Here is a 19999-nt window from a genome sequence, read left to right on the forward strand (position 1 = left end):
GTCAACTACAGGTATCCCTCCCAATACATCTATAATAATATTAAAATAAAACGATAATAAAACTAATATTTTTAGACAAAATTCATCGTAATGTTGTTACTTTTGAAATTCCAAAATTACCTCCACATGCTAATATGAATTAAGAAATTCATCAAATTATTAACTGTGTTGTGAAGTTGAATGAAATAATTTCTTTCTTTTTTATCATTTAAAAATTGAAAAAAGAATTGTGACCATAATAATAACTTACTCTCGTTTGTTGTGAAGAGTGTTAAAGGGTTTTCTCTAAGAACCAGCAATCTTAGAGGGGATGAAGATTCTCTCAAAAAAGAAACGGCTTCTGAAGAACATACATCTCTTAAAGAAACATCATTCACCTGAAATCCAGTTAATAGTAACAAAATGTTCTTTAAAAAATAAAAAATTTTAATTTTAATATTTTAAAATTTATTCAAGTTTTATAATCTTATGACAACGAATTATTTAGTTCAAATTCTTTAAAAAAATCAGTTAGGTACTGATTAAATTATTTTATTTCATTAAATAAATGGATTAAATTAAATTATTAAGGTACTGAAAGCTGATTATTTATTAAAGGCAAAGTCAAGTATTTAATAAAACTTGATAAAGCATAATTTTATTCAGAAAAATCGACACTTGAAGTAAAATAAAGTTAAAGAGTAAATATGTCAAAGTGCATTAAATATTAACTTAAAATTGTGTCTGCAAACAATTTAATTGGGACTGTGAGAATTTATTTAAAAATTAGCATTAAAAACTCTTCTAAACCTAAGTCGAATCGTTCAAGACATGAGGGCATATGCATGCATATAAAAAGTGGTTGCATTCAATACTTCAATTACTAGCTGATGAGTTACACTTCGATTCGCAGATTTGCATTCCCGTGACCAGGACAGGATATTGTTCAAGGATTTCGAAGCAATGCTCCATAAAAACTTGAACTATAGTACTTCGGGCCACACCATATCTGAACAGGCATTCAAAATTGAACAGGTCTAAGACTAGAAATAGGAGATATCGGAAGATCATCTTCACAAAATTCGTATGCTATCTTTGGAGCCCCAGTTAAAAAAAAATGCTGCATGTACACTTCCCAAATTTTATTTTCCGATACAACAATAGCAAAATAGTTACAGTGTTCTATACTTAAAATTGAATGTTTCAATAAAATCTTAATGAATCCATGAATATATGTTTTTTTTTTTAATTTGTATATATTTATTATAAGTTTCCTTTGGATATATAACTTTCTCTTCTTTCTCTCAGTTTTGGATGGGCTATGGGATGGGTTACCACAGCTGATTGATTTTCCACTCATTATCCAGTTATTTCCCCTGCCTCCTAGAAAAAATGATAGAAAAGGGTACACACGACTGATTTGCTGAGCGAACTGACACCAGAGCTAAAGTGATGAAAGAAATTTTACTGAAGTCTTGAAGAGGCTTAAAAGTACTGCGTGTGATCTCGAGAGCAGGATTCCTGATAATCTGACTCCTGTCACACCTGTGGTATACTAATTTACTACACGCTCGAAATTCACGACACGACATTCCATGGTATGCACACCATGGAATCTATCTAGCAACATACTTAGTGCATGACTGTTGCCTCTATATATATAACCCCTCCTTCCTCGTTTTTTATTAATGAAATTTGATATTTGGTATTTTTATTTAAATTTATTGACAGATTTTACTTCTTTTTTTTTGGCAAATTAAACTGCAACCAGGCATGAAAGGCACCTTTCCATGATTCTCTTTATATGATTTCCATAACTGTTTCAAAATCAGCTTTCGGATTTTGAGATATAGATGATCCCGGCCCTTTGCGAAAGTGACCAATCTTCTAGTGTGACGTATCTTAGCATATCACCTTCTCCAGAAGTTCATGGTGAAAAGCTATTGCTTTTACTACTTATAAATTTCATTATCAAGTTTATGGTTGTTTGTAATGATTTGTCCTAAATATGTGTATTAACTCACTGTTTCAACCTGTCTTTATTACGATTTGTTTTCGTTCTGAAGTATTTTCACTGTACATTATTTATGATTTATCCATATTTATTTGTAGGCCAAACTTACTTTATTTAATTCAATAATCATATGCTGTTTTGGCGATGTCAGGGACTCATCGAGGGAGGCGGTATACCACTCGTACCAACTGTTATATTTATTCTTGAATTCATTCACACTATTGCGCACACAATATCCAAAAGCAACAATTCCAATCATTCACCAGTCTATGAGAGAAAAAATCCAGCTCTCACACTCTTCTTGACTGCATTATTCTCCACTTTCAAGGATGCCATCTTGTCCTTTCCCCACCCTCCATAAAATGAAAACTTCCATCTCCTGTATGATATTTGTCAGTAAGTCTAAATCATATCACCCGTCTTACTTCTGTGTGCTAATGTCTGCAGTCTACAAATGCTCAATTGGTCTTCATAATTACTATTCCTGATATTATTTTTAACACACTCATTTTCACTCTCTCTCTCTCTCTCTCTCTCTCTTCACTGTATCAGAATCACCACGGAAACTAAGAGACCAGCTCCTCGCACAATAGTCCAATTGAGGTCTTATCAATGCCTTGTCTATGCAATGCCTTATCAACGCTGTCTGCCAATCAGGCATTGTAATCATCCTCTGAGTTGTATTTGCAAACTTTGTTATTTGGCCCTTGAACTTCAACTTCCTATCTACTAAAACTTCAAGATCCCTAGCTTGATCAGTTTCTTCTAGCATAATACCACCATATCATACGGCATTGGATGTCTAATCACACCGAACTGCATGAGTTCGCATTGAACTGACAACCATTTTCATATGCTACAATTCCAGACTATTCTGCAAGTACTGCAATCAGCATTCCTGATTAGCCCGCCTGTCTTTGCAATATCAGCAAATAGCCATATGTCACCTGTCAAAACCTTCCGAATGTCATTAATATACAAACTGAATAACAATAGACCAAAGACTGATTCTTGTAGAACACCGCTGATTACCTTAAATCTTGAAGATTCACACTATGTTCCACTTTTTTCAGTCAGCCATTCTCTTATTCCACGCCAATATTTTATAATTCAGTCCCATATTCTCCAATTTATTCAACAGTTTTCAAAGCTGTATTCTGCCAACAGCCTTAATAAAACTCAAAAGTGTCATATATCCATTTCCATTGTCTAATCCAATGGTAACATTATTATAGAATGTTAGCAAGTTGCTCAAATAATCTTCCTTGGTAAACCCATGCTATTCATTGCAAAGTATAGTTTCTCTGTTAACCCGTTTCTGAATGCTAGCACCAACCATATTTTTAAAAATCTTCACACCACGCCAGAGATATTGATAGGTCGGTATTTGGATATCTGTTTTTGCACCACCCTTGGGATTACCAATGGGATTATCATACATTCTTTTCACTTCTATGGAATCTTCCCTGTTCTGAGACTCAAATTATATAGACTGGTTAAAGGAATATCCAGTTCAGCTGAACACTCTTTTAGCATCCATACTGATATTTCATCAGACTGAATAAGAATTCACCACACTGCTGAATTCTTATTCAGTTTGTGCAACAGCTCTAGTACCTTTTCCTCATGCATGAGTTTCTTAATCCAGTGAAGAGGAGGTAGCAGTGAGCGCAATGTTGCATACACCAGGTTGATAGCTTGATAACATGCAACATTTCGATAACGCTGTCTGCCAATCAGGCAGACGGCATTTTGAATATCTTAGTGCCATTGAGAAGAATGAATTAAAATATACAATGTGACAATTTTATGAAACAGGTCCATGTCACTTTCAACATGAAAGTGTATCATGTTATTCTGCATATCTTATATGCTAAAATTTACTCTTCCGTGATTATTTACTGAATTTGATTAAACTGATTAGAACGCTATTTTAAAACAATTGATTCTTGCTAAAATGACAGGGAATAATAGCAAGCTGGATAAGCCATTTGTTTTGGAAGTTTAATTTCAATGAATTCACTACAGTTGTATTTAAAATAACGTAGTTGTATATCTTATTTAGGAAGAAGGAACGCGAGATTATTTTTTTTAAGATATAAAATGTTAAGTTCAGTAATATACTAAACTTACTGCCAAGAGAACATCGCCTTTTTTTAGCCGGCCATCTTTATAAGCTGCTCCATCTTTATGCACTTCAGTCACGCATACTTGTTCCTGCAATATATATATATATATATATATATACACCGATATTAATTAAATATTACTTATTAATTTTAATACATTTTACTACATACCATTTTATTAAATTATGACTGTGTGTGTGTGTGTGTGTGTGTGTGTGTGTGTGTGTGTGTGTGTGTAAGGACTCGCACCGTTATTCGAACGCGCAAACATATGTATATATACAACTCAGTGGCGTAGCTAGGGGGGGGGAGGATGGGGGCGGAGGGGGCGGTCCTCCCCGGGCGGCACCTTGAACCTTTTTGAACTTTTGCAGTTAATTCTAAAATACAGTCTCGAAAACTCAGTTCCAAATATTGTAATACTGCTGCGAATTTTCCTCACAATTGCTGTAAGTGTTGCTAGTTGCTAGAGGAGTTTTTTAAAATAAAATTTGATTAAGAATTACTTACATTACTATGAAATATGATATTCTTGGAATAACCCACTCTTATGCAGGAAGCACGGACAAAACACAAAATATTTAAGGTGAAACACTTATGCCACTACACAGTCATGTTAAAACATTACTACAACCTAACCTATAGAGTAACCAGAACAACATATCAAATAACAAGACCACAGTCAACAAACTACATAACATATAAGTACAACAATCAGCACGGTAAAGCCACCCGAAACTTCTACGTGCCTGACATGATAAACAAACTGCCGTTCGACAACAGAAACCTAGGAACATACAGAGAGCTGAAACAGGCACTATATAAATATTATAGCGAGAATGAAAATTAGAGCAATTCCTGTTTCTCTCCCCCCCCCCCCCAAAAGCGCACACACACACAAACCTATGACAAACCCCCTCTCAAACACCATCACTACAAGAACACAAAGAAACAAACACACCATGTCTAAATCCAACCCTATTTGCACAAAAAAATAAAAATTAAAAAAAAAAGTTAAACTGTAATAGCAGTCAAAGTCTTCCAAGCACGTGCCAACAAACAGTAAAATCAACACCTGGCTTGTGACCAGTATAGGAACATAACTATGAAACCACCACAATCTATCATCTATTATCTTCCTCAGATAAGCTCTGCTAAGCTTCGAGGAAGAAAATTATTAACTTGCAAGTATCTGTTATTCACAATTGTAATGTGTTATAAATATTATATATATATAATTATTACAGCATCTATGTATGCAATTTATCTGAGACATAAAAAATAAATAAATAAAATAAATAAATAAATAAATTATTATTATTAGTAATAGTAGTAGTATGTATATTCTATATTCAAAAATTCTATATAATCTTTATTGTAAATATTAGAAGAACATGTGTTGTACATACATAATATATAGGCAAAAAAAAGTATTTTTAAAAATTTTAATTGAAATTCAATGTAGAAAAGTAGCACTTTGTGCTGAATTATGTAAAATTATAAGTTGCAATGTCACTTAAGATGTTTATTGTATGTGTAAATATTTTAGCAGACCAATAAAAGTATTATCATATCATAAAAAAAAAAAGACTTCGTCAATGTCATCAACGATTTTGCTAACAGAAAAGCAAGAAAAATAACATTTTAGAATGAATGTTGAAATTAAAGTTTTACTTCAAAAATAAACATATTATTTTAATTTATTTCCCTATACGTCGTTTTCACTTTTTATAGTATTTTTGGTGTGTATTAAGAGGGGCGGCAAACTCAGGGACCGCCCCGGGCGGCAACTGCTCTAGCTAAGCCACTGATACAACTGCCTGCTAATGACGTACATGTGTGATTTGTACGGCCGTATAGTATACATCTCGTCATTTACGAACCTCATATTAACAAGCCACCAGTAAGAATAACGAAGATTTAGATTATTATTATTTATTTATTTTTACGTGAATCCAACCTACGAAAGACTCTTAGTCCTGTATAGTTTTCTGATCTTGTATATTTTAGGCTTGTCAGTAGTCGCACATCATATCATGCAGGCAGTACCAGATTAAGAGGTGGGCTGACCACATATAAATATAGTCAGCCCGCAAAGGGCGGCAAAGCTAAGGCCGGCACTAGGGCCTTAGAGGCTGTGCTCTTTCCAAAAATAATTACCTGGTAATGGAAGCATTCTCTTCCGCTCCGAGAAGATGCAAATATTGAAAGAACAAAATAATTCATTATCTTGTATTGCTTAGTAAGTTCCAAACAGTCATTTAAGAATGCTGTCTATATACTTTTTATCTTTATATATGTACGAGTATAACCTGCTGCAAATGTATTCGCAATAATAACATTTTTATGGATAAATTACCTTATTTATCCATAAAACTATAAATAAGGAAAACGGAAAGAAATAAAACTATTAACAATTTAACTGTTCTCTGCTTGTAATAAAAATAACCAAATATAAATAAAAACAATTAAATACAAATCCTATTACAGTTATCTAAACTAAACTAATTATCTTCTTTTTTGTCAAAGTCCAATGATTCTTATCTAAAATAGTAGTGACATCTACCGGAACAAACTCTTTGAAGAAATAAAATCTCTCAACAGTAGTTATCACACGCGTCACAGATCACAACTGACGCTTCGCTACCTTAACTCTTCGTTAGTAATCTGCAGAAAAAATCAACGCAGGATGAGAGGTTTTGTGGATTTCAGGAAGAAATGAATATTTAACAACGTAATAATATTAGTACAAGATTAATATATATTTTAACGTAAGCGTAATATGTTTGTTTTTCCTATTGGTGTCTTAGAGTGTGCGCTGAGTGGCGATTGGGTGGTTATAACTCATTCCATTATATAAATAAGGCTGAATCTTTTCCACCCGAATAAGTGTTATTATTATTATTATTATTATTATTATTATTATTATTATTATTATTATTATTATTCCTGATACCTCCAAGGAGTCCGAAGACTCATCGGGGGAGGACATCTTCAACTGTCTCTACACCTTACCTCTACTACGAATCAACGCCATCTACCGCCCGCCTCCAACACCACCACAACTAGTAATAGTAATGTTATTTAAAGAAACCACTTCACAAAGTACACTGAATAAGAAAAGGAGCGGAAAGCCTCAATTTTTGATTGAATGTTTTCCAGAACGCTTAAGTGCATCTGGAAAAAATAAAATAAAATAAAATAATAATAATAATAATAATAATAATTTTTTTTAATTTTTTTTTTATAAACGACTTATTTGTTTTTACAATGAAAATGATAAGGTTTACTATCACACAAAGTATCTGCACACACACAATCAAAAACATATTATCTTTTCTGTACAGTACGAAAATTCGATATACAAAATGCAGAGTACATTTTATAAATATGAATATACATTTTTTTAAACTAGCTAAATATGGATTGGCACCAATGTGCACACAATTCACGATACAATGCAGTAATGCAGCATACACACACAATTCAATAATAATAATAATAATAATTTTTTTTTCTTTTACATTTTATTATGTCTCAGTATAAGTTACATACAATAATAATATTTACAGTATTTACAATGAGGATTATACAGAATTTTTTTTTTTTTTTATGTCTCAGATGAATTGCATACATAGTTGCTGTAGTAATTATATGTATATAATATTTATAACGCATTACAAGTGTGTATAACAGATACTTGCAAGTTAGTAATTTTCTTCCTCGAAGCTTAGCAGAGCTTATCTGAGGAAGATAATAGATGACATAGGTGGTGGTTTCATGGTTGTGTTCCTATAGTGGTCACAAGCCAGGTGTTGATTTTACTGTTCGTTGGCACGTGCTTGAAAGACTTCCTCTGCTATTACAGTTTAACTTTTTTTATTTTTTTGTGCAAATAGGGTTGGATTTAGACATGGTGTGTTTGTTTCTTTGTGTTCTTGTAGTGGTAGTTTTTTGAGAGGGGGGGGTTGTCGTAGGTTTGTGTGTGTGTGTGTATGTGTGGTGGGGGAGAGAGAAACAGGAATTGCTCTAATTTTCATTCTCGCTATAATATTTATATAGTGCCTGTTTCAGCTCTCTGTATGTTCCTAGGTTTCTGTTGTCGAACGGCAGTTTGTTTATCATGTCAGGTACGTTGAAGTTTCGGGTGGCTTTGCCGTGCTGATTGTTGTACTTATATGTTATGTAGTTTGTTGACTGTGGGCTTGTTATTTGATATGTTGTTCTGGTTACTCTATATGTTGGGCCGTAGTAGTGTTTTAACATGACTGTGTAGTGGCGTAAGTGTTTCACCTTAAATATTTTGTGTTTTGTCCATGCTTCCTGCATAAGAGTGGGTTGTTCCCAGAATATCAGTTTTATCATTTTATCTTGCAACCATTGTAGCCTGTTAAGTCTGTAGTCTGCACAGAATGCGTATGATGTGATTGCATATCTTAAAATGTTTTCACATAATGCTTTATAGATTAGTATTTTTATGTGGATTGGGGCAATGTCTTTTAATCTGTATAGTTTGCTTGCTATTATCCTAAGCTTGGTATGTAGGTAGTTTGTATGGCTATTCCAACTTTGATCTGCATCGAAGTGAAGTCCAAGGTAGCGTGTTGTTTTCACCTGTGTGATGGTTGTGATTTTAGGTTCTGCACTTTGTGTATAGGAGGATGAATGTTTGATAGTGAGATATTTAGTTTCTATGTGCAGGGTTTGGGGATTTTTGAATATCATTAGCTTTGTTTTTCCCGGGTTTATATATATGCCGTTTTGGGTTAACCAGTTAGTGATTTGATTGATGTCGTGTTGCATATTTTTGTAAGCGATTTTTGCAGTGTTGTGAATGGATACTATGGCAGTGTCGTCTGCATACTGGAAGATTTTACTTTTTAGGTGGAGTTGGCTTATGTCGTGTGTGTATATGTTAAATAGAATGGGAGATAGGACAGCTCCTTGCGGTACTCCACAGGTTACATGTACCTCTTTGCTGTGTGCTGATCCTATACGTGTGATGTGCTTTCTGTTTTTCGTGTATGCTTTAAACCACTGGAGTAGACGACCTCCAATTCCGATATGGGTAAGTTTCGTTAACAAGGTTTTATGTGTTAGTGTGTCAAATGCTTTTGTTAGGTCAATGAATACCACTAATGTTATTCTGTTTTTATCCAATGCAGCGTTTATTAGATCTGTGAAATCTTCCAGGAGTGTTGCTGTTCCTTTATTTTTTTGAAAGCCATATTGTGTTTTGGGTATGATTTGAAATTTTTCAACGTATGTGGAGAGTTTCTGATGTACAATGCGCTCCATGATTTGGTTGATTACAGGCAGCGTGGCGATAGGTCTGTAATTACTTATTATGTTTCTTTTTCCCTGTTTGTGTATGGGTGTGATTAATGCAGTCTTCAGTGTTTCAGGTATGTGTCCCGTTTCGAAGATTTTATTTAACAGTTTTTGTATAACTGGAAGTAGGTCGGTTGAGTGTTTCTTGATGTCTTTTGGTCTGATTCCGTCTATCCCCGGTCCTTTGTTAGGATTAATTTGTTGAATTGCCAGTGATAGTTCTTCTTTTGTTACTGTGGGGAACCACATCGACTGGGTTGCTCGTGGACCTAGTGGAGAATGCTCGTATGTGTGAGGAAAGGTTGTTTCTTGTAGCTTTTGGACAGAGTTCACGAAGTGCTGATTAAAGTTGTTTGCCAACTGTTTGAGGGATTTGGGGTCGCAGGCAAAGCTGTGTTTTATTGTTTCTGTTGCAGTGGTTCTGTGTATATTGTCCAGCATTTCATTAATCAAGTGCCAGGTTTCCTTTATGTCATTCTGTGCTGTTGTTAATTTGTTGCTGTAATAGTTTCTTTTTGCCTTTCGAATCTGGGTTGTTAGGAGATTCCGCTTTCTTTTGTATTCAGCTTTTAAAGCGATATTGTTCGGTAACTTCTTAAGTTGTTTCCATGGGGCATCTTTTCTTTGTATGTCTGTTAGTATGTTGTCTGTTATCCATGGATTTTGTTTCGTTTGGGGACGTATTTTTATTTTTGTTAATGCTTTGTTGTATATGTTGTTAAATGTAAGTTTAAGAATATTATATACAGCTTCAGCAGAGTCTAAAGATGCTATCTGCATCCAGTCTGTTTTTCTGATTTCATCGTTCACTATTGCTTCGTTTACAATGCTATGATACTGTTTTTGTAGTCTCAGTGATTTTTATGGGTTCTGGTTCAGTGTGTAACTGCAATGCTGTGAAATAATGGTCTGCTAGTTTGCATGTTATGACGGCTGCTGTGTGGCTGTTTGGAGGGGGCCCTTATATTTATATGATCAATGCAGGTTGAGGTTGTTGTGTTTCCGACTATCTCTTCTCGTGTATACGACTGTATGGATGGGGTTATGTTATATGCCGATAATAGGTCTAGGTATTGTTCTGTGTTGTTATTTATGTTCCTAATGTTTATATTCATGTCTCCTATTATTATCAAGTATTTTGAGGTGCCTACTTTCGTGGCTGAAAGCCATCTGTTTAGTTCTTCTAGGAATTTTGTGGTGCTTAAGTTGGGTGGTCTGTATATTGCGTTTAATATCAGGGAGTTTTCTTGTTTGATGTTTTTAATTTCGATGCATATGTTTTCTGCGTATTCTAATTTATAGTTTATTTCTGTTACTTCTAGTTTATGTTTGGTAAATATTATTATACCACCGCCTCGTTTTGTTTGTCTGCAGTGTTTGTGTTGTTGGAAGTGTGGCATTTGGTAGGAGGATGCCTCTTCGTTTGTCGTAGATACTTCAGTCAGTATTAAAATGTCTATTTCGTCTATATCTTCCTTCAGATAAGCTTGCAGGGTCAGCCAGTATTTTTGAATGCTTCTGATGTTGATGTGGAGAATAGATAGTCCTTTTTTGGGGATTGTCAGTTGTTTCCATTCTGATATTGATTTCAGAATGTGGCAATTATCATGTTCCGGGGTGATTACGTCTGCTTGATGGTGTGCATTCATGTTGGTTGGGGTGCTGGTCCTTCTTTACGAGTTGTCAATATTCCTTTCAATGTGACAGCCTGTTGAGGTCATCTACGGATTTTATTTCGATTGGTTTTGAATCTTGTGTCTTTCTAAGGAATATTTTGCTGTCTCTTATCCATATAAACTGGTAATTGTTTTCTGTTTTTACTTTCCTTGCTTGGTAGAATATTTTCTGATAGTGTGGAGTAAGGTATTCAGACAAGTATATTGGGGTGTTGTCGTGGTCTCCTTTCAGATCCTTTACTACTGGATTTTTAATCCTGCTAGCTTTTATAAGTGTAGTTTTTGTTAGGCTGTTGGTGAGTCGCACTACGACGGGAGAAGGACGGGTATTATTTTCTCTTTTCCTTTTTTGTGGTAACCGATGCACTGACTGGATGTCTCTTGGTTCAATGGGGGAGCCGATTTTTTGGCTTAGTTGTATTACAGTGTCTCTTAGAGGTTCCGTAGCAATTTCTGGGAGACCATTTATGAGGAGGTCATTTTTGTGCTGCTGTTGGTTTGAGAGCTCGTACTGTTGCTTTAGAGAGTTTAGTTCTTGCTGTAGGTCTGTTGTCTCTTTAATTAAATTATGCTGTCTTTCAGTTAGCTCTTTGATGCAGTTTTTAATTTCTCTAACGGTCTGTAACATATCTTCTATCGAGTTATTATTAAATTTAATAAATGCCTCGTATTGGTTAAAGTTTTCTGTAATTTGTGCGGTATGTTTTTTAAATAGTTCTCCAACAAAATCGATTAAACAGTCTTTTAGGTTTTGTAATCTATTTTCAAGTAATGTATTTAAAGATGGCTCACCTGGGTTTCCGTTGTTGTTTTCTTTGTTTTTAATTCCCTGTGTTGTTGATAGCTGTTTACTGCCTGCGGTTGTTTTCTGCGTTGACTGTTTTCCGCCTGCGGTCGAAGGCGACGTTCCTTTGTTATCTCTGCAGTGGGGACACTTCCACTCGTCACGATTCTTGTTTGATTTTCGCTGCCAGGTAGTCTCGGACAATCCTGAACATAAAAAATGCATGTTTCTTTGGCAGTTCCTACATGTTACGTGGTTTTCTTCCCCCGTTAGGTCTTCTTGGCATTTGTAGCACTTCATACTTCTTGTTTGACGATCTTGCTGTATTTTCTAATATGGCGTCCTCCTTTGTTCTCTTCTCGCGTAGTTGACCAACGTATACTTCGAACTTTGAATACTTATATTTTACTTATTACTTAACAGATACTTACAGTTTTTACATCTATATGTTCGTCTTGAAGAACGGAGTTCACTGATGTACTTTAAATTTTAATTCACAAGAAAAGATCTACTTTGCAACTTAAAATTTTAATTCACAAGAAAAGATCTACTTTGCAACTTAAAATATAATAATAATAATAATAATAATAATAATAATAATAATAATAATAATAATAATGCCATTTTGATAGCGGTCATTAGTGAAAAATATTAAATTGATCTCCAGAAAAAAATAAACAAATAATATTCATTAATGCCAAATACTGTACATGATTCTGAACTCTATTACTAAACTCAGTTAACTTAAATTAAAAATTAAAACACATCCTTGGAATCAGTTATAAATGCGTAGCTTTAAGAGAATTCTCCCCTTAAACCCTTGAATACTCAAAATCTACATTGTTATACTTTCAGCAAATTCAAGAGAATTTATACTGAAGATTATGATGTCGCAATTTTTTGAGGTTCATTTCATCATCTTTCTTCTTCATTCGTTATCTAAAATAACTTTACTGTAATATCACTAAAATAAAATCTGAAATTCTTCTACTACAGTGAAACGTTAAACCTGAATTAGAAAAGCGAGTTTTTCACGTACATCGTGAAAGGACAGTGTAATGTGCTTAAAAATCCATGTTCGTATCTTATTTATCAAAATTCAAAAATACTTACTAAGTAGGTATCATTCCCTCCTGCAACGCTAATCCCTAATTCGTGATTCTTGTCTTTTCTTAATACAATTGTGGTTTCTACGAAGTCTTGGATGTTGCTCAAGACAGCTATAAATACAAATAGAATTCTTCAAGCGATATATATACCTTTACATATTCCAGTTCCATTTAGCATCCATTAATAATGAATAACCTGATTTTTAAAAGAGAGCAAACTATATATTTGGAGTCGTCTTTAACTGCTCGGGAGATATTGAACGAACTAGAACAGGCTGAACCATTAAGGACTTGCTGACCAATTACATTTTGTATGCTGTATGCTTGTTGACCAATTACAAATATATCATTACAGTACAACATGGTGAGATATACCGGGGGAGACTCCCGATTATTCAAGTACCCTGTTATTTTCGACAGGGAACCATTGCAAACAATGGAAAGTCACCGGAACAACTTCAACCTCCACGGAATTGAATACATGCACCAGTGGCGGCCGGTGAAAATTTTAAGTGGGGGTGCTACATATGCAAAAAAAAAAATAAATAATAATAATAAAAAAAATAATAAAATAATAATAATTTAATTATTTTTTCCTAATCAGTAACCAATTTATTAATAAAAAAATTTACATATTAAAAAATTGCTTTATTAAAAATATTTTACCCTCACCACGAACAAACACCAATAATAAAAGTTTCGTATCTCACAAAAATAACGGCAAGCAATACACTGCCCAAAGGAGCATTGTCGGGAATTACTTGTAACGTGCAATCACAAGCGCAAACGAATATCGGCGAATAGGGCCGCGCCGTGCGGTTGTGCAGATTGTACCCCACACAAGGGCGCTTGAAGATGAGGGGCGCCATTTCACCAAGGAAAATAATAAAATATATATATGCATTTTCTTATTGAATTATATAGTACTATATAAATTACACAATTACAAATTATAGTTTATGCAATAAAAATGAAATTTAAAATCAGTCAAATTAGTATGAATTCTTAATAATCTAACAATATTTTTAACTCGATACATCACCAGTTTTATTATAATTTGTTTGAAGTGAAACGTTATTAATATTACCACAGATTTTATTTAACAAAAACAAAAATGTTTGGTTACGAAGCATCAGATGAAACAACGCATGATCCTAAACAAAATTTTTAAATAAATTTTTTCCTCGCGATTTTAGACAAGACAATAACTTAAGTCACGAAAAGATTCATACGCTTAAAACAACATAGCGAGGACTTTAAAGTTATAAGAGAGATTAGCAAATTAAAAGATTGGAGCAATGAAGATTTAATGAAAAATTTTGCACTTAAAACTGAGCGACAATCAAGATTCCGACAATCGCGATATTGATGGTATGACTTTATTTGAGGAATTAAAAACTTTGCAATGTTTTATTAAAAAAGAGTCGGCTCCTCAGGATGTTTTAAATTATATATACGAAAATAAATTAACCGACACGTTTCCGAATACTGCAATTGTGATGCGTATTTATTTAACATTATCGATATCCGTAGCATCAGGGGAAAGAAGATTTTCAAAACTGAAACTAATAAAAAATTATTTCCGGTCAACAATGTCTGGAGAGCGTCTAACGGATTTATCAATTATATCAATTGAAAATAATATTATGGATTCATTAGACATTAAAGATATTATTAAATTAAAAATTTTGTGCTAAAGCAAGACGGATAAATATGTAAAATAAATCCACATTTATCCTAATTGTTATATAGTTAAAAGCATATCTCCAAATTATCTTTGTTATGCAATAATATTTCTTTTTATATTAAAATAAAAGTAATTTTTGTTTATATATATATATATATATATTCTGTTGTATTTATATATCAACGAAATAAACATTTTGGAAAATTTTTATTATTAAAAATTCCTTATTAATGAATTTTAGTGATTACAATGTTCCACTATTGTAAAATAAAATTTATTTTTATATATGCGTATAAACTGTTTTGTACTTTTAACAAAGTAAAATTTTTCGCAAACATCTTTGATGGAAACTTATTTTATGGGGGCGTTGAAAAAGTTTTGCAAAATGCGCCTCCTATCCACGGCGTGGCACTGTCGGCGAGATGCTGAATTTGGCCAAACGCGATAATTCTGACACTGCGTTAGATCGCAGTGTATTTGTTTTGTGTAACGATACTTGAAAAATATAACTCTTTTCATATTTTCAACATTGATACTCGTCATAATTCAGCCTTGTATCTACAATAAATAAATAATTATATGTTATTTTAACAAAATAAAATAAGATTTGCAAAAAATAGTTCACCACGAATACGCACCAATAATAAGAGTTTCGCATCTCACAGAAATAACGCGCGCAAGCATACGATACACTTCCCAAACGAGCAGTGTCGGATTGACTTCTAACGTGCAATCACATGCGCAAACGAATATCGGCAAGTCTGACTGCGATTGTTCGAACGTGATAATATCGACACTGCGTTAGATCGCAGTGCATTTGTTTCGTAATCTAAAGCGTTAATCGAACAATTCCAATTATTAACTATTCAATCAATGTCGAAACATAAGCTGCAACCTTTAAAATGTTGTATTGCATTTATATAATGTTGTAAGCATTGCTATTATTTATTTAAAGACAAAATTTAAATTTTTCATTTTTTCCTTGGGGGTGTTGCAGTGTTGCAGTGCTTATGCACGGTAGGCATCATTAGCCAAAATCGACTTCTTGCATCTCGAATATTATCGAGATTTTGGCAAGGCTGGAACTGGCTGCTACATGCTGAACCGAACATTCATCAGTGAAAGAGGTGCGGCATTCTGAAAGCAGCGAAAACTTAAAAAAATGCATAATTTCTTCTTCTTCTCATGCATCTCGCCTTCCTCTTTCTCTTCCAGAAACACTTTAAGCCGCATAGTTCAACAAATTTCAGCCAATTATAGAATATAATTGTTTTTAATTGCTGAATGATGATTCGTAGTGAGAAATTCGAATAATCTGACTTCACTGAAAGGCAAACGGGAAGGTGGTTTCCTCCACTGGAACCTCTGCAAATGGCAATTGTTCAACCGATTTCTATCAAATTTGTAGAATATATCTATGTCTTACGATGTTTACAAATCCTGTGAGAATTTAGCTCAATAGCAAAAATGCATGAGGTAGGGAATGCATCCTTCGTCGACACCTTGAGTCATTAACTGATTTCTTCAAAATTTGGAATGTTTATGACTTTGCGTAAGTTCTCTGCAAAATTCAGCATACTATGACTAAAATCAAAGGGAGAATTAAGGGAGTATTTCTCTCTCTCTCTCTCTCTTTGCAAACACCTCTATGGGTCAATCATTCAACGTAGCAACTATAACGCAGTTTTAGGCTTTCGACTAAAACTGCGTTATAGTTGCTACTTGCGATATTCCGGACCAAAATGAAGTGCGGAGGGAGCTGTAAAATTGGGAGAATAAAACAAAATCTAAAACACCACTACGGGTCGCATTGTTCAACCGATTTCAATGATTACTTTACCTACTTCATCTAAAAAAGCGACATCTGGTTTTTAAATAAAAAGTGAGTCAAGCGTTTGGCTGCCGACTTCGTGGCTGACTTAATGTTTTCTTGTTCAGAATATAAATCCTCTGAAATTCGAACAATATGATTAGTAGCCATAGTAATACCAGTAATTATAGATAATAATGTGAGTTGAATAGCCATTTCTAAATTGTGGCAAGCCTCCTTGCTTTCAACTTGCTTTTTTTTTTTTTTATACATATGAGAAGTTTTTATTGAAGATCGTGCGCATAACTTCTTACAAAGTTTGGAAATACTTCGAGAAAATTATGCAATAGATGGAGAGAATTTTAATGCTTAATACAGGACATGACTAAGGTATTTGATAATGCTTTACTAAAAAAGGAAGAAAGAAGATGCAGGAGAAGAAAAATGAAATCGGATTTTTAGGTATCTAGTTAGATAAAAAGCTAAAAATGCGAACAATTCAAATGAGCATATTCATAAATCAAGTGAGGAGACGTGGACAATTACACACGTGGAGCATTTCATAATAACCTCTTTTGTATGGTGCTACCATTCATTATGACAGAAAATGAACCTAGATCTCTTTGAAATGTGTGTGTGTACGTTATAGATATACCTTTTCCATTAAATAATATATAGAGCTTGAACAGCTCTGTCAATAATGACGACGTCTCTTAAATGGAAAAAACGTGGTCTGGTGCCAGGTCCAGGAAGCGAAGAACTTTTATTAAGGGGCGCCCTTTCTAGCGGTAAGCTAACCGGTCTCATACTGATAGAGCAATTTTTTTTTTTTTTTGTCTCCCAGAACTCAGAGATTTCATTCTGAAAAACAAAAAAACCGTTCGGAAGAATACAAATAATTAAAAAAAATAATACCCTAGTCGCATAGCCCTTAATTCCAAATAACCCCCTAGCTAAACCAAAATTAAAATGACTGCACAAATTTTAACAGAGAACCTAAATACAGTACTAATTTTCATTCAAGAGGAGAGAAATTATTATTCATACCACTTTAAATTTTGTCAATGAAAAGAATCAAGTGTGGCGCATAAATTTTCATCACTAATCAGCCTTGAACCTAAGACTGAACATTACCCTGCTACAAAGTATGCCTGACCTAACATATACACTTGGCAAACAAGCTCTTCTGTTTGCATATGTCTACAGTTCCAAACTACTCCGAGTTAAAATTTTTATTAATTACATAATCTGTGCCAGAACTATCATCATAATAGTTCTTGTCTAATTCATCTTTTGTTGAACAGTCCTTATAAAGTTCCAAAGTGAAATCTAGCCTTTATTTCATATAATGTAAAATTAAAGAAGAAATACAAATTTTGTGTATTTCTTCTTATAGGTATACTCAGCATCCCATAATTTGTAAAAAAAAAAGTTATTTTTTTCCTATATCATTTAATCAAATAGTAACGTTTATGATAATACCTATAGTTTTATACTAATTTACGAGTATATGCATGCATTAAGAAAATAATATAACAATTGAAAACATAAATATAATATTCATCATGAATCTCAGATATTAATTTTTTTTAATTTAGATTTCATAAAGCATAGAATTTTATTACAAAAATGTCTATATTATTTTGACTGAAGTATACTTATTATTTCAGTTATGTATTCTTCTAAGGTATAAAAAAAAAACAAGTTACCTTTTTGTCCTGGTGATTGTTGACAAGGCGAAAGGTCACTTTCAATTCCTGGACTTTGTGACAATGGAGAAAGTAATACCAACTCAAAACTATCTTTTCGTTCTGCAATAGATGGATCAGGGAGAGTCTCCATCGGAAATTCATTCAAATTAGACGGTTATTCTAGAGGATCTAAATGATTGAGTTAAAAGCATGAATTAGCAAAATCAATCAATAAGAATTATAAAAGAAACCATCTAACGCAAAACGCGAATACATACAAATAAACCCTATTCATGACTAGGACCATCGCTTCTTGTCATGCACCCTCATCGATGATGAGAGATGAAGGCCAGCTGCCTACTGATTTCCAAACGTTTTGGCCAAAGGAGTGCTATCTGGTTGCCGACTTCATAATAATTTGCTTCATAGCCTTAGACACTTTGGCCATAATTCCAAATAACCCTAACCAAACCATTAAATATCTCGATTGAAATTAAAAGGAGTGGACGAATTTTATTCGTCCAAGTTTCTATTGTTTATGCTTGTGGTTTTTATTTATGAAAGTGATAACTGATACAAAAAAAGTAAAAGTAACATTATGAAGCCTTCGAAAATGTATATACTGTGTATGCTACATGATGAGTTCATTGGAGAGAGAGAGAGAGAGAGAGTCATTCACTCACTATGAACATAGAAATTAAGTGTAAGCGATGTTCATTTGGGCAAACTATTGGGAAGGATTTTTGCACGAAACGAAAAGTTAAAAAGCTATAAAATGGATAAAATGGTAAGAAAGGAGTCATTTAACCTCAGTGTTTATTTTGTACGTATTTTAATATTAAGTGTTTTTCGTCTTATTCTCTTATTTCGATGTTTATTTACATTGATCTTCACAAAAGAGGATTTGCAAGTTAGATTTATGAAGGCAAAATATATTTGTAAAACGGGAAACATTCACAGAACTTTGTGAGCAATTTCCTGAACAATCCCTACTAGAATTAGTAGAATTTTCGTACTCTGCGATGTTTTCTAGATTATATGTAACCAATGCTTTTTTTCTGGAAAAAAGGTGCCGGTACTCACCATGAAGATGTTATTACAGAAACTTCCACACTTTTAACATATCCTCCGACATACCCTCGTCGTTAGATCGCTTCTTGCTTTTGGTATCGACTGCAGAATGACGACCTCGGAGCAGCCATGAGTCCACATATTTGCTAGGGTTGAACTGAGTGAGAGGAGGTCCTACTATCCTGATAAACATCAGAGCAGAAGTTGTCCGTAGAAGCAGAGATGACCTAGATGAAGTTACTAAAGATTAATCTGAGAAATACCCCTTTCACATACACTGGAAGATATTGCAATTGTGTCCAAAGTGTGCTTTAGAAGAAGTAGTATGTCCGGGACTTTATTTCCTTGAAGATATTCACGGAAACCACGAACTGCTTCTCTTTTATTTAAACGAAATTTGATGTTAACTTTTTAATTTCAGCTTCACCAAATGACAGATGCTTCCCAGGATTTTCTGGCCAATACTTGGAATCTAAAATCTTAGTACATTCAGGCAAATCAGCATCATCTCCTTCAAGCAGATGCTTTCCAACAGCTTCTTTCAGACTTTTATAGAAAGCAGATGAACTTATTGCAGGACTGTGTATTTCATTTTTATGGAGCTCAATCCCTTTGAACTTCATGTTCTTCTGACTTTGAAGAGAAATACTGTAGTACGGACCAGGATTTTCAATTCTTTCTTCAAAAAGTTGAACTGTATTTTTTATCTTCCTGTCTG

General features: G+C 33.7%; 1 protein-coding gene across 1 annotated transcript in view; it reads right to left on the reverse strand.

Annotated features, from left to right (window-relative positions):
• Nucleotides 1–18361, reverse strand: part of LOC150108754 (ligand of Numb protein X 2-like) — a 50754-nt gene extending 32393 nt beyond the window's left edge. Inside the window, exons 1-4 of the mRNA XM_090390517.1 lie at nt 18229–18361; nt 13027–13133; nt 4127–4210; nt 251–377 (exon numbers count right to left, since the gene is read on the reverse strand). Of these exons, the coding sequence (XP_090246643.1) occupies nt 251–377; nt 4127–4210; nt 13027–13133; nt 18229–18361 (451 nt within the window). The remainder of the gene's footprint in view (nt 1–250; nt 378–4126; nt 4211–13026; nt 13134–18228) is intronic.
• Nucleotides 18362–19999: the final 1638 nt, after the last annotated feature.

The sequence above is a fragment of the Typopeltis vanoorti genome, chromosome 3 (genome assembly GCF_054136105.1).
Source record: "Typopeltis vanoorti isolate ZY-2024b chromosome 3, IOZ_Tvanoo_1.0, whole genome shotgun sequence".
In the NCBI taxonomy this organism is placed as follows: domain Eukaryota; kingdom Metazoa; phylum Arthropoda; class Arachnida; order Uropygi; family Thelyphonidae; genus Typopeltis; species Typopeltis vanoorti.